General features: G+C 43.6%; 1 protein-coding gene across 1 annotated transcript in view; it reads right to left on the reverse strand.

The window, feature by feature from the left end:
* The window catches only part of cadps2 (Ca++-dependent secretion activator 2), a 159,033-nt gene that overhangs the window by 90,552 nt on the left and 53,056 nt on the right, over positions 1-15,425 (reverse strand). Inside the window, 3 exon segments of the mRNA XM_080760671.1 lie at positions 8,566-8,772; positions 9,945-10,053; positions 10,588-10,654. Coding sequence (XP_080616797.1) covers positions 8,566-8,772; positions 9,945-10,053; positions 10,588-10,654 — 383 coding nt within the window.

A 15,425-nucleotide genomic window follows, 5' to 3' on the forward strand; every position in this document is an offset into this window, starting at 1 on the left:
ATTTAGCTATTGAAAAATAGCAGATCTACAAGCTCATAGCGCGCCACCGAGTGGCGCGCTACGAGCTTGTAAGGTCTGCTATTTTTTGAAAAATCCTGAAAATATTTATTTCAGAAAACTGGAGGATTTAGAAGATTTCTTTAAAATTTCGACGTCAGGCCTAAATGGGTTAAAATACATGTCAAAGAAATCTATAGCTATATTTACAGAAGAGAAAAAGGAAAGGCGGCAGTGTACAGTATATGCCCCCTCCTTTCAAGGGGCTGTATAATGTATCAATCTCTTGTCGTTGTCTGACCCGTGCTTTGCTTTTTTTTTCTCTCAGGCCACAGCTTTGAAAGAAGCCAGGGATTCACATCGCTTAATGGACGATGTTTTATAAATGATGATCCATATCGGTTCAGTCAACAGGCAGTGCAAGTTATTTAGCAAAAACATCCATCTGTCAATTTCCAGTGGGAAGGTTTTTCTATGTCGGTGGCAAAAGGCAAAGAAGAACGGATGGGTGAAGCAGAAAAAAGGCGTAAAAGTGCATCGAAACGAAATGCAACGCGAGATGCAAACACGTACATACAGAATGACGGTGTGTATACGCGCGGCGCATACACAGCCAATTGTAACGAGGCCAGGAGGCCAGGTCAGAGAGACGACGGCGGAGGAAAAGGAACACACACACAAAAAGGAAAAGAGAAATCTTAAAGAAAAAGGGAGCATGAGGGATGAGCAAAAGACTGGCCTCCCGGCCGCCTCATGCAAACGCCGAGTTCACTTGCAAGTCCTTTCAAAGGCACGCCAGTTAACCCATTCTGAACGGGAACCCGTTTTGGTGTTAGCACCATGTTATGCTTTAGCTATTGAAAAATAGCAGATCTACAAGCTCGTAGCGCGCCACCGAGTGGCGCGCTACGAGCTTGTAGGTCTGCTATTTTTGAAAAATCGAAGAACGACTGACATTTTTTTAGAATCTGATCTCAGGTCAGAATGGGTTCATCAGACCAGTGTGTGTCCAGTGGAAACCTCGTATGAATCTGATCTCAGGTCAGAATGGGTTAATAGCTGGCGTTGAGTCGAGAACACCACTCTTCACGCCCCCCTACCCTCCTCCTCCTCCTCCTCGCCATGTTTTCTCATGAAAAGCCTAACACTCTCGGTCTCCTTGCTTCATTGTGGAAGAGAGAGAGGCTTACATTTGGGTTTGATGGGAAGTTTCTTATAGCATGACACATGGCCCCCGCCCCCCCACAAAAGACCATATAAGACTGTGCAGGAGAGAGAGAGAATGCTTGCTATAGTGTTCACATCCAACGCCCGCGGCCTCACACTCCACCACGAGACGAGCATTAGTAGGTTTAGCTTTTTAGTACCAAACGACGCTGCCACTTTCGGGCTCGCGCCCCCCCCCCCCCCCCCCCCCCCCCCCCCCCATCATCATAGTATACAGTACGTCCATAATACTTCCATGCTGTGTGTGTGTGTGTGTGTGTGTGCCGGCAGATGCATAAAAAAGCCCCATGCAGTACCCTAGCCATGCCCGCAAGCAATCATTTGTGTTTTCAAATGCCTCAGCTGCCAACTCAACCCCTCCACCCCCCCCCCCCACACCCTCACCCCACTCCGCCTTCTTTCGGTCATTCTTGTCAACAAACTAAAAGGCGGCAGAAGTGCAATCTGTACAATCAACTTGCCATCGACGCTCATCTCTTTTATTCAGACTCCTTTCTTTTCTTTTCTCTCTCTCCGTTGCCCTTTAGGCTCCATTGGCCCTATTTCTGCCTTTCTATTCTCTTTTTTTTTTTCCTTTTCTTTTCTTTTTTAATTCCGATGTAGGTCATTTTTTTTTTCTTTTTTAAACATTTGTTACATAAAAAAAAAACACACATGCGGGGAGGGTGTCCTTAATGTAATTTGGAGAGAATGGCAGGAAGAAAGGAGCATTGAAGGAGGTGACTCTAAAGAAAGGAAAAACGAGACAAAGAGATATAGATTAAGTCCAATCGGACGGGAGGGACAGTATTGATTTGAGGGGCAGCAGTGTCGCTAATCCATGTCACGTCCAACTTTCATCTATTAACTGGAGGAGGGGTGGAGGAGGAGGGGGTGCTGGCCTGGAACAATCTCTGTGCGCGTGTGTGTGTGTGTGTGTGTGTGTGTGTGTGTGTGTGCGTGCGCGTGTGTGTGTGTGTGTGTGTGCGTGCGTGTGTGTGTGTGTGTGTGTGTGTGTGTGTGTGCGTGTGTGTGTTTGTCTGTCTGTCTGGACCTCGTTGCACTTGGCCTCCCAAACATAGTGAGAAATAAGACATTGTGAGGACCATTTTCCTGGTCCTTGATTATGCAGGCAAAAATCCTTGACTTTGCAAAGAAATATCAAATATGCTGGTCTTTTATGCTGTGAAATTTGCCGGAAGTTGTGAAATATGCGGAAAGTTGCGAAAATATGCAGGGTTTTATGTGAATTATGCGATGAAACACACGGGAAGTTGCGGACGAATGAGAGTAGTCTGCGCAAATACGTGCCATTTTGGACGACATCTACAGTATATATATACTAAGATGAATACAGTACCTCAGTGCAACACTTTGTACGGTAGCAGTTATCAAAAACATACGTGTTCACATGTGTATGTGCCCGTATGCATCTATGTATGTATACGTACGTATACGTATGTAAGTGTGTGTATTGCACACAGGACTCAATCTCTATACCCCATCCGTCTCCATCGGAATCGTCAAGGTACAACAGTCACATCCATGTGACATGTCACGCTGAGAGGTGGCGACGCCCGATGATGACAGGTTATCGACGCCAGCGGAGAGAGAGAGAGGGGGAGACACAGGCGGTCGCAGGTATAAGGCCAGGCGGGGAAGTATAGGGGTGGCGGGTGTATATAGGACATGATTGGCTCGGTGGGAGCGCGGTATATAGCCCATTCTGACCTGAGATCAGATTCATAGGAGGTTTCCACTAGGACACACACTGGTCTGATTATAACCCATTCTGACCTGAGATCAGATTCTAAAAAATGTCAGTCGTTCTTCGAGCTCGTATGGCGCGCTATGAGCTTGTAGATTTGCTATTTTTCATTAGCTAAAGCATGACATGATGCCGACACCAAAATGGGTTCCCGTTCAGAATGGGATAGCAGTGCGAGAGGAGATGAGATTGAGGAAGACAGGCCTGTGTCGTTCCACTCGTTAGTGGACGGTTGTTATACCACACACACCACGACCATGCTCACACAAACGTCACACACACACACACACTATACTCCCAGGGTTGAGCGAAATGTCACTCAAAAACCGAGTGCCGGACCCCAATCTGCCCCGGGGGCTGTTTTCTTTTGTAGTGTAATTGTACCATATGCCGTTGTGTGTCTGAGTATACACAGGCTTTGGGTCAAACAAATCATATACATTGAGTATACCTGTATGTATAGGACCCCAATGGAATGAGAGCCTCCTCCCATCACTGGAATAGTCTTCCTGCAGTCTTTATGATTCTGATCTATGCGGTAGCAAGCATGCATCGTCGAGCTGTACAAGCCAGTAGTATACGGTACCATATAGTCCAGTTACGTGTTTGTCAGTCTATGAACAACGTTGTGCACATAAAACTGCACTTAACATGACAATGAATGGAGTCCGAATTTTCGTCATATGTGTCATTGTGTGAACAGATGTACTGTAGCCACACAACACTACGGCTGTAGTTGTGTGTATAGATGTAGACACACAACACTACGGCTGTAGTTGTGTGAGTAGATGTAGACACACAACACTACGGCTGTAGTTGTGTGAGTAGATGTAGACACACAACACTACGGCTGTAGTTGTGTGAACAGACGTAGACACACAACACTACGGCTGTAGTTGTGTGGATAGATGTAGACACACAACACTATGGCTGTAGTTGTGTGTGGATAGATGTAGACACACAACACTACGGCTGTAGTTGTGTGTATAGATGTAGACACACAACACTACGGCTGTAGTTGTGTGAGTAGACGTAGACACACAACACTACGGCTGTAGTTGTGTGAGTAGATGTAGACACAACACTACGGCTGTAGTTGTGTGAACAGACGTAGACACACAACACTACGGCTGTAGTTGTGTGTGAGTAGATGTGACTGGTGTGAATGGGGCAGGAGAAATGTGTTTCCTGGAACAACGGCTTAAAGACTGTTCAATTACACGGCCCCCGGTGTTCAAGTAGCAGGCCTATATGGCCCTTGAACGTCCGCACTGCGAGGACATTGTTGTCGCACGCGTTTAACACAAGGACATTGTCTCGGGGCAAACAGGCTGCCGTTTTCTCAGAACCAAGCCCTTGCACCAATACACCTTGCTATGGAAAAAGACATTGATTGTCTGTCTGTCTGTCTGTGTGTGTGTGTGTGTGTGTGTGTGTGTGTGTGTGTGTGTGTGTGTGTGTGTGTGTGCGTGCGTGTCACTCATTTTCAATATAGCCCAACGCGATAATCAACAGAAATGACATTCACATAACAGCACCGTCAGTGTTCATTTGGTAGCGTGCCGTGCAAACAGGACAACCGATCTATAATCTCAAATAATAAGCGCGCGACATTCAGCGTGGCGACACACGTACGTACACAGCACAACACGATGTGAACGAGTCAGCCATTGTGTGTGTCAATGGAGTAATTAGCAGAGGGGACTAAAAGATCATATACATACTGTACAAGCACGGTGTTGTGTATGGCCTTTTCACACCGTATATTATATATGCGTGGGTGGGCAGTGTGTGTGCACGTCTACGGCTGTATGTGTACACACATGCTGCAACTAGTCTCGTTTAACCTCTACATCATTAACCCATTCTGAACGGGAACCCATTTTGGTGTCAGCATCATGTTATGCTTTAGCTATTGAAAAATAGCAGATCTACAAGCTCATAGCGCGCCACCGAGTGGCGCGCTACGAGCTTGTAGGTCTGCTATTTTTTTTAAATCGAAGAACGACTGACATTTTTTAGAATCTGATCTCAGGTCAGAATGGGTTATAATCAGACCAGTGTGTGTCCTAGTGGAAACCTCGTATGAATCTGATCTCAGGTCAGAATGGGTTAAGACTCTAACGTGTCGATATGAGAATACAGCATATAGCCCACAACACAATGTAATGTAATGTAATGTCCGTCTGCTAAAAAAAAGTTAGCCACTTTATTAAACAGTGATGGATAAAGTGCTCAAATGTTTAAAAATGTCATGTTGTGTTTAATATCTGGCTAGGTGGTCATTGTCGCCTCGGAGGTTAAACTCCCTGAAGGTGAATTATATCCCGACAATGACCACCTATAGCCAGATATTATCCCGCTTATTACATTGGCTACCTGACATAAATTACAAATTGACCCAAGATAAAGGAGAAGGAGGAGGAGGAGGAGGAGAAGAATTAAATACAACATACAGCTTTTCCAGGTCTTAGTGGATAAAATAGCTTAGCTGAAAACATCTGATCAGCTAGCGAACAATTTGCTGCTTTTGCCCTCTACTGGAAGCTTATAATATCTGCAAAGTTCTCCCCCTCACAATATGAAGGCCTAATTGTTTAACCCATTCTGACCTGAGATCAGTTTCATACGAGGTTTCCACTGGACAACACACTGGTCTGATGAACCCATTCTGACCTGAGATCAGATTCTAAAAAATGTCAGTCGTTCTTCGATTTTTCAAAAATAGCAGACCTACAAGCTCGTAGCGTGCCACTCGGTGGCGCGCTATGAGCTTGTAGATCTGCTATTTTTCAATAGGTAAAGCATAACATGATGTGAACCCCAAAATGGGTTCCCGTTCAGAATGGGTTAAGTGCTATTTTCCAAGTCGCCAACCTTTCACCATATGAACCACACAGGGAGGGGATGTGCCATTACTTCTAATAAGCAACACAAACACACAGTGCAGTGTGATGTGAAAGAATAAATCACAGCTCCGCACGCGGCTAATGTCACCACACCTGGTCTTCAAGTGGGCAGCCAGACGTGTGTGTGTGTACGAGCAAGCAGAGATGCCAGAGACTACTACAACGTAGCAACATCTGGAGAGAGGGGGAGTTCATACCAAGCTAACATTGTCTTTACGAACGTATAACTATTTCTGACAGGAAATTATTTTTTTGGTTTTCGGAAGATAGTCTTCCCTCTAAGGGAGGGCAATTAGGGGTTGCTGTGTCTTGCTCAAGGACACTTCGACTCTGGGGGAGCCCCGGGTTCGAACTATGCACCTGCTCTTTGTAATATTTGGTTGTAAGGTGTTGTTTCTGTGTGCATGTGCTTGTGTAGTATATTTGTTGTACCGTGTGTCCATGTCCTGTATATAAAATCATTGCTGTAAATGTTCTTGTTTGGATTCCCCTGAAATAAAGGTTTCAATCAATCATGCCACATATATACTGCCGCCCATGTCATCTAATATTAGAGAAGTGCTTTGTGTGGCCATGATGACACATCACTGACTTTAGCTCTGCGTTCACAAGCGTGCACACAGTGGCTGTTTGGCAGTTTCACACAGTGGCTCTTTGACAGTTTCACACAGCAGGGCCAGCTTTTGAAGTTGCCCTTTTCCGTGATGCGATGGAGCGATTGCGGATTGAGCACGGACAATAACAACACGGCCATTGGCCAATCAGACACATCGCTGTTTGCCTTCGTTCAAAAACGCATGCTTTGTGTGTCTCACTCGGACACACGACATTAACAGAGCAACGACAACACGGATTGCGTGGCGTCGGGTGTTACATTGCATCGTGGCATTATTCCCTATTTCCGGAATGTGTTGTGAGCTTGTAGATCTGCCTTTATTGTCATCATATTTCTCCCCCCTCAGATTTGGAAAAATATTTGAAATGTTCAAAAGGCTTGCTGTATACTGCACTCTATGTTGTTGAGGGGGTATGTTGCACCACACACACACGCACACACACACACACGCACACACACACACACACATACACACACGCACACACACTCGCACAGTGCGAGCAACATGCTAACCTGTCAGATTAGCCCCCTGCCTGTGTGTGTGGGCTGGCAGCTGCGCCAGACCATCAACATCCAAACCATCCTCCCCTGGCCAGGTGACAGCACTGACAATATTGGTAGCTACGTGCGCGCGTAGCGCGCGCGAAATTCTAGTATATATATATCCCTATGTATAAAAAAGGAAACAAATTTGAACCTGGTAACTACCGCCCTGCCCATCTATATAGCGCTTTTATCCGAATCATACAATCTTACATACTGTAGATTGTGCATTACATTCACACAGTCACACACCGATGGCAGTGGAAACCATGCAAGGCACCAACCTGCTCATCGGGAGCAATGGGCTATATGTGCATCCAAGTCCGCTGCACTTCCGATCGATCGCCAGTCGACATATTGATCGTGAACGTACGGTCGTGAGAGAGAGAGAGAGAGAGAGGGGGGGCGCGAGACAGAGACAGTTGAGAGAGGCGCAGATTATGGGGAGGGAGAGAGACAGTGTGTCAGTGCGTGAGCACAGCAGTGAGAGTGGGAGACTGGAGGAGCTGCCGTTTTTAACCCATTTTGAGCTGAGATCAGATTCTAAAAATGTCGATTTTTCAAAAATAGCAGACCTACAAGCTCGCCACCGAGTGGCGCGCTATGAGCTTGTAGATCTGCTTTTTCAATAGCTATAAAGCATAACATAATGCGAACACCAAAAGGGGTTCCCACCCAAAATGGGTTAAATGGAGATTAAAGAAGTTTTTAACTCATGTCATCATGTCAACGTTGCCACGCAAATAATACAAACTATGAAAACCACACGATCAAATAATCAAATTAATTAGTATGGTTTAAAGGACTATTTTTGTTTCCCACAAAATCACACAACCGTACGTGCACGTTAATTGACGAAAAACACGTTATGGAGATAAGTGGTTTCAGCCCGACAGCAACAATTGAATGCCACAGACGAAAAACCTGTCTAAGTCCACACTATTGATCCATAATGTATAAATGATAGATAAGGAGTCAGGACAACGAGGCCTTTTCGTGGAGGGGTTAAAATGAAATTTGGATTTAGACTGTTTTTCGTCTGTGGTACTCAATTGGTTAAGATATTTGGTCTCGCAACAAAAGTCGCAAAACTATACCAGATGAGAAAAGCGCTTTGAGCTTGTAGATTAATTTAAATCCTGAAAAGTTAAAGTTTAGATATTGTCAACGGTCATGTCTGACACCTGACATGAATTTTGATGGTCTGATGGTCAACATTCAATGTATCCCCTGAGCAAGCAGGCAGGCTCTATTAGCTGGCAAAAATGTCAGCACTTGTGCAGGAAAATCCGGGGTAGAAGAGGAAAGTTACATAGTGCAGCTTTAAGTGTTAAAAAATCACACCCGTGTGAACTGAGTGGTGCAACTCCCATGTCTAACCAATGACTAGTCTAAACTATAAGTATGCACCCCAGGTGAACACGGACATTGCTGTTCCTTGGAGTGGTTTACACCACTCAAAAACAAAGTCATAATGAAGACGATGGAGGTGGAGCAAAGAATGGAGGTGATGGAGGTGGACTTACTGATGGGGGACATGGGGTTGTGTCCGACGCCGCCACGGCAGTTGTTCTGGGTCTTGTTCTGCGACGGGGGCACGGGCTTGTAGGACTGCCCGGTGGCGCGGTACATGGCCTGGACCCACAGCACGCGGTCCTGCTCGTCGTCGCTGGCCAACATCACCAGGTCGCCCTCCTTCACGGCGTTGAAGAACACCCGTCCTCCCTGCAGACCTATAACCGGGCATTGGGATCATAATCGTCATTATCATTTATCGTGGTATAAAAAAAAAATAATAATAACATTGCAGAGATTTTTAAATGATCGCGAAATTATCCGACCGTAGATAATTTTTTACTTTTTCTGGGCTGCTTAACCCATTTAGACCCGAGCTCGATTCTACAAAATGTCGTCTAAATCATGACAGTTTTCTGAAAAACCTACAGTATGTTTCTATGTCAGTGGCGCTCAATAATTTCATGTCAAGGAACCCCCAGAATTATCTGTATTTGGCCGCCGACCTCCACCTGAAAATGTCGTTGTTCCAGGGACCTCCCGGAAGCAAAGATATGAGTTAAAAACGTTCGTTATATATATTCCAAATTTTGCGCCACATTTTCACGATTTCTCAAAAACAGCAGACCTATACAAGCTCGAGGATTGGTTACACCCTGGTATGTTTGTTTCCACCGTACGCAACACCACCCACGTCTTCATCAAAAACAGCCGATCTACAAGCTGACGACGCATCTCAGTGCAATGCAGATAAGAATAACAACACCACGATGCCCAACATGCAATCAATGGGTTTCAACTTGACCAGAGTATATCTGACTGAACTGAAATGTTGAATACCAGTACTAGAAACTCCCCCAAACTATCAATCAATCAGACCACTACGAGACTAGAAACAAGTTTATTTGGTATAGCGCAATTATAGGGCTGAGCGATTTGACTTGAAATCAATATCATGATTATGTCAAACTTTAACCGTTTTCTTAATTAACACATTTTGGGCTTTTGGTGTTTAGCATTAATGTTATGCTTTAGCTTTTGGAAAATAGCAGATCTACAAGCTCGTAGCGCGCCACCGAGTGGCGCGCTACGAGCTTGTAGGTGTGCTATTTTTGAAAAAGCGAAGAAAGACTGACGTAGAAACATAGCTTTTTCAGCAAACTGTTTTTTTAATGGGCCCCAGGTCTAAAGGGATGAATAAAAAAAATAATTGCATAGTGACAATTTTATATATACTGTGGGGCTTAAATGGTGAAGACAGCATAGCGCTTCCCCTCTGTTTTTCCTCGTACATATTGAACTCTGCATGTGAGGTAAATGTTGTGCTGTTGTTGTGTAGCATGTGAAGGAAGAGTCAGAGGGACCAGGGGGGGGTTATACGTTTACATACCGGGCTGTGGGTCACAGTAGTCCACTGTGTACCCCTCCAGCTGCATCAGTTCCTGGGGCTCAGACTTCTTCTCTCGGTAGCTGCACATGGCGAAGGTGTACTGGCTGACCTGAGGAGGAGAACCAACAAGGACTACAAGGGAGCTCCACCTCTCACAACGACCGGGGAAACAATGGGCATAAGTCAGGGCAATTTCTGCCCCGTCATTCCTCTTATCGTTGCTGTTGGGCAAGAACCTTCTATATCCTCGTATTTTTTACTTTTTGTGTTTTAAATTTTGGTTTAAATTATAAGGTCCTATACTTGATCATACTACAGTGTCGCCTCACTAAAAAAAAAGCACCAAAAAAGTAGCAGATCCAAAAGCTCAATACGCAGTGGGAAGCAACATGTATTGAGCTTGTAGATCTGCTACTTTTTTGCCGTTTTTGAATTTGAATCCTGAAAAGTAACAGTTTTGTACATATGAGGTTTCCACCTCAACAAAAACATTATGCTTAATAATATATTTTATAATGCGTTTCCTTCAAAAGGAGCAGTAAGTGATTTCAGGGGTAAAACAAAAAATATATATAAAAAGGTGTTAAATTCTGTAGCTCTATATTCTGACAGTAAAGTTGGTGGGTTTGGGGGAATTTGTTACCTGAACAAGAACGAAATATCTTCTCTTCCAGCGTTTCCACACGCGCTGTCCCAGTGCATAAAGATACCTGAAAAACACAAGCATTATTATTTATTTTTTATAATATTGTCGTGAATTTGAGGTTGATTATTACCACATCTAAGCTCAATACGTCGTAGAAAAAGAAAGGAAGAAGACACTTTCAAAAATGTATTAAAAAAAAAAAACAGCAGATGTACAAGCTGTACATTTTGAACATTTTGAACAGGCAGCGCGTCACTTTGTGCCGCACTGTGAGCTTGTATACAGTTTTAATAGCCAACGTATGAAGCATGCATTTAGCAGACACTCTTAATCCAGAGCGATTTACAGTAAGCAAGAACACCACATGGTAACACATAAAATACATAGTCATCAAGAATCATATGTAAGCTAAGAACCTATAACATCCGTCTAACAGCTGAATATCTATATATAATGAAACTATGCGTGTGAAGTATACACTATACAGAGTGCCCCAGTGTCCCCCCCCAGCTTTGAGAACCATTGGGTCTTAAGTGGCCTCTCAATCAATATTATGGCACACCTCTTGGTGTGTCCAGAAGAGACAAGCGTGGGATGTGGACAAGTGCAAGTGAGGAAAATCAATCAATGCCGAGACCCTTTAAGCCCCTAGCCTGAATGCCCTGGAAGAAAAGACTGGAGCCAAACGCTATGAATGTGAATGTGAACCTGGCCGGGCGCTCAGGAAATCTGGGCCACTCTCTCTAGGACAGGGGTCTTAACACAGCCCAAGGAGGAGGACCCCCTTAGCCGAGAGAGAGAGATGAAGCAGGGACAAGGGACCCCCCCCCCCCACCCACCCATTGTCAAGAAGAAAATGTGTTGCAGATTTAAGTTTTTCATACAGTAGATTACACCGATAGCTTCATAGCCCTTGTTGGACAGCACTGTCATCAGTGTATGTTGGATTCACGTTAATGTGTCTTTTCTGACATTGATTCAACCACTTAAAACTTAACTGAAAACAATCTCTGGGGACCCCAATTTAGACAGTAACAAAGTGTGTATTTAACTCTCAGAGAGACAGGGTCCATTTGGACCCCTTATTGAGAAACAGTTATTTTGGGAGTTTGACCCGACGCAGATACTTCAACGGCCTTCTAAATCAGCAGTTTAGTCCAACTCTTTCGTACCAAAAGCCCCCCCACCAGAATGATATATATTTAGCCCCAGACCCTATTTAGCCCCAGACCCCCCCAGAAGAGAGGATTTGGGTTAGCGGCCTTGGGTCGCATTCGCGGCGATACGCGTTGTCTCGGTGTGTGCGACACCGTGGTACAATCACCAAGTATAATGGTAAGTAAGTACATCTTATTTATAGAGCACCTTTCGAAACAATGTTACAAAGTGCTGTACAACAAGGTAAAACAATCATGTTAAAACAAGGGCATGAAACAAACTGAAAAAAAGGTAAAACATTGAGATACAAATAATACAAGTAAAAATACATGATAAAATAAAGTGCTGACGAAATAAATACATTTTTAACAAGTTCTTAAAACCGTCGACAGACTCTGAAATAATGGTGCGTTCACATGGCAGATACAAAAGATACAAAAATACTTAAATCAACACAGCATACCGGTAGTTGTATATCTTTGAATCTGAAGTTGAAAGTGAAACCAGCTCAATTTATTTAATTTAAGATGAACAATAATGTCCCTTATTTGAACCGTTGTTTTTGGCCAAAAGGTTTTCTTGTCGAAAATGGAATACGCAAAAACAAAAGCTGCATATTTGCTCATATTATCGTCTCTGTATGCATTATGTCCAAAACAGTTACTTTTCAAGATTCACATTAAAAAATATCAAAAGTAGCATAACAGTACAAGCGCGAAACAATGCACAAATCTACTACTTATGATGCTTTTGTGCGATAACTGCAGTATGTATGATATAATAAAAAATAAGTCATAATAATTAACTTTATTTATATAGCACCTTTCAAAAGCAAGTTTACAAAGTGCTTCACAACACAAAAAAACACGAAACACACACAAAAAAACCACATTTCAATTTAACACAAAAGCAATCAAATGAGCACAAGCATTAGCCAAAGGCTCTAACAAAAAGCCATCCTATAAAAATGAGTCTTTAGGAGAGTTTGCCCAGTGAGGTATACAGCCCGTCTACCTTCCAATGGAAGTTGATTCCACAGGTGAGGAGGGGCCCTTATAACAAAAGCTCTAATGCTCCATCACCTTCTGTTCTGAGTCTAGCCGTGGTGGTCACCTTGAGGGTGACGAGGTCGGAAATATAAGCAGGTGCTTAGGCCATTCCGTGCTTTTAAAGACAAATAATAATGTTTTAAAAATCTGATCTTAATGCCACAGGTAGTCCAGAATCGGGGTAATAAGGTCATATTTTTTGGTTCTCGTACAAGAACCCTATAGCTGCAGTATTTTAGATCAGTTGGAGGTGGTTTTATTGCGGTTTTAAGGAAGGCCCGAAAATAGGGAATTGCAGTAATCCAGGTGGTTGGTGGATACGAAGGTGTGGATAGCGGTCTGCAGGGCATCGGAAAAAGAGAGAAAATGATCAGATTTGAGAAGATACTCCTTTAGTTGGAAGATGGCGGATTTGGTGATGTTGGAGAAGTGTTTTACTGAAGTTTAGGTCAGAGTCAAAAAATGCATCCAAGGTTTCTGGCCTCCTTGGAGCACTGCGGTATAGGGACTCGAGTAGGGAAATGTCCTACTTGTTGATCATACATTTATGAAAAAACAAACACAAGTTAAAATGTGGAGATAAGAGGATTCTGCCCGACGGCAACGACATTAATGTCATTTTTGTTGACATTTGTGACGCGTTCTTGTCCTTTCCTGTTAGGCAATTAACCCATTTTGGGGCGGGAACCCCTTTTGGTGTTATCATTATGTGAAAAATAGCAGATCTACAAGCTCGTAGCGCGCCACCGAGTGGCGCGCTACGAGCTTGTAGGTCTGCTATTTTTGAAAAATCGTGAAAATGTGCCTGAAATCATTGAATATATATTCTTTCAGAGCGAGTTTTTAACTCAAATCTTTGCTTCTGGGGGGGGGGGGGGTCCCTGGAACAACATATTTTCAGATGAGGGTCGGCGGAAAATTACATATAATTTTTGGGGTCCTTGACATGAAATATTGAGAACCACTGATATAGAAAAAAATACATTTTTTTTTAAATTTCGACGTCAGGCCTAAATGGGTTAACAAGGAAAAATCGGACGATACACTAGCTGTTGTACAAGACTGTAAACATGCTTCTATGTGCCACATGGCTCCATTCAGAGAGGAAGGTGGATGCCAGTTAGTTACACTATCAGTCAGACGGAGCACTAGTCCCGATATGAATTCAAAGGCCTCTCGCTGCTGTATAGCAGTGAGTGAGAAGACACACACTCAACAATGAACCAACACTGGCTCCTAGTGGACATTTGTAACCACTGCATCCACGGGAGCACACACTCCGTCTCCAATTTGCACTGATTGTGCTAATTATTATTTGTTCTACGATGAGATACGGTGAGACACTTATGAAGCACTACTGTAATGGACACTTCTTTTTTTTTATACCTATACCATTGTTCTGTATTGCTGATGCTTGTTGTTTTTTTGCATTTTATTGCTGTAAACAACAGTACTTTATATAAATAAAGTTTGATTTGATTTGATTGATTTTTCAATCAAATCTGTCAACAACACTGTCACCGGGAAGGAATCTTGTGTAACTCAAAATGTTGATTTACAAATGCCTTCTAAATCCTAACAATTTCCTGAAAACCTTTGTTGCTATTATTGTACTGTATATCGAGTCGAAACCTCATATCATTATCCAAAATGGATGCTCAAATTAAAAAAATAATAAATATATATATATATATATATCTGGGGCGATGGGCTACAGTCCAAAGTGGCAGCGTTCAAAAAAAGCAATCACTGATATTCGTCTCCGCTAAATGTTCACCAGATGTTCACCTATTATGAGCCAGAATAGGGACCTATAGGGTTCATGTGGTTAAGATGCTTCCACTAAGTACTGGCAAGGGAGGAGGAAGAGACAGAATGGAGTCCATTCACCTCACACACATGGGTCCCCCCCTTCCAGAACAGGAGGGAGAGAAGCAAGAAGGGGCCATCAAGGGGGCCATATGCCATCAAAAGAAACGTCAAAATAGATATCTCTATGGTTGTGAGATCTGGGGACCATTAGTAAAACCATGACCTTGAAAAATGGGATAAACACCAAAAAAACCGAGACCCTACACACACAGAATTCTGCAAATCCATTCTCCGGACCCAGCGAAAAACACCAAATAATGCATGCAGGGCAGAATTAGGACGATACCCACTCATAATCAAAATAAAAATCACACACGTGTGAACTGAGTGGTGCAATTCCCCCCCCCCCCCCCCCACTCTCTCTCTCTCTCTCTCCCCCCCCCCCTCTCTCTCTCTCTCTCATTACACAGCACTACCCCTCCCTCTGTTTCTGCCGCCCCCTACTGGTATAAATCAGTAACATACTCAGGCTCATGTGCACAGGTACACACACAGGTAGGTAGGTACATGGACATTGCTGATTGTAGGAGTGGTTGCACCACTCAAAAAGAGCACTTAAATTCTACAACGACGTAAAATAAAGTGACCCAGATGCACTCCATAACAAGGCACTCACACACACACAGCGAAACCCTTAGAGACATGTCCCCTGGGACCCTCAGCCAGCTGGCCCTGGAACTCTGTGCACAAACACAAACAGAGCCACGAGATAGAAAACCCATTCGACTAAAACAAATTATAAAACAGCAAAAGGAG

The sequence above is a fragment of the Protomyctophum bolini genome, assembly GCF_963924005.1.
Source record: "Protomyctophum bolini genome assembly, chromosome: 4".
Lineage (NCBI taxonomy): Eukaryota > Metazoa > Chordata > Actinopteri > Myctophiformes > Myctophidae > Protomyctophum > Protomyctophum bolini.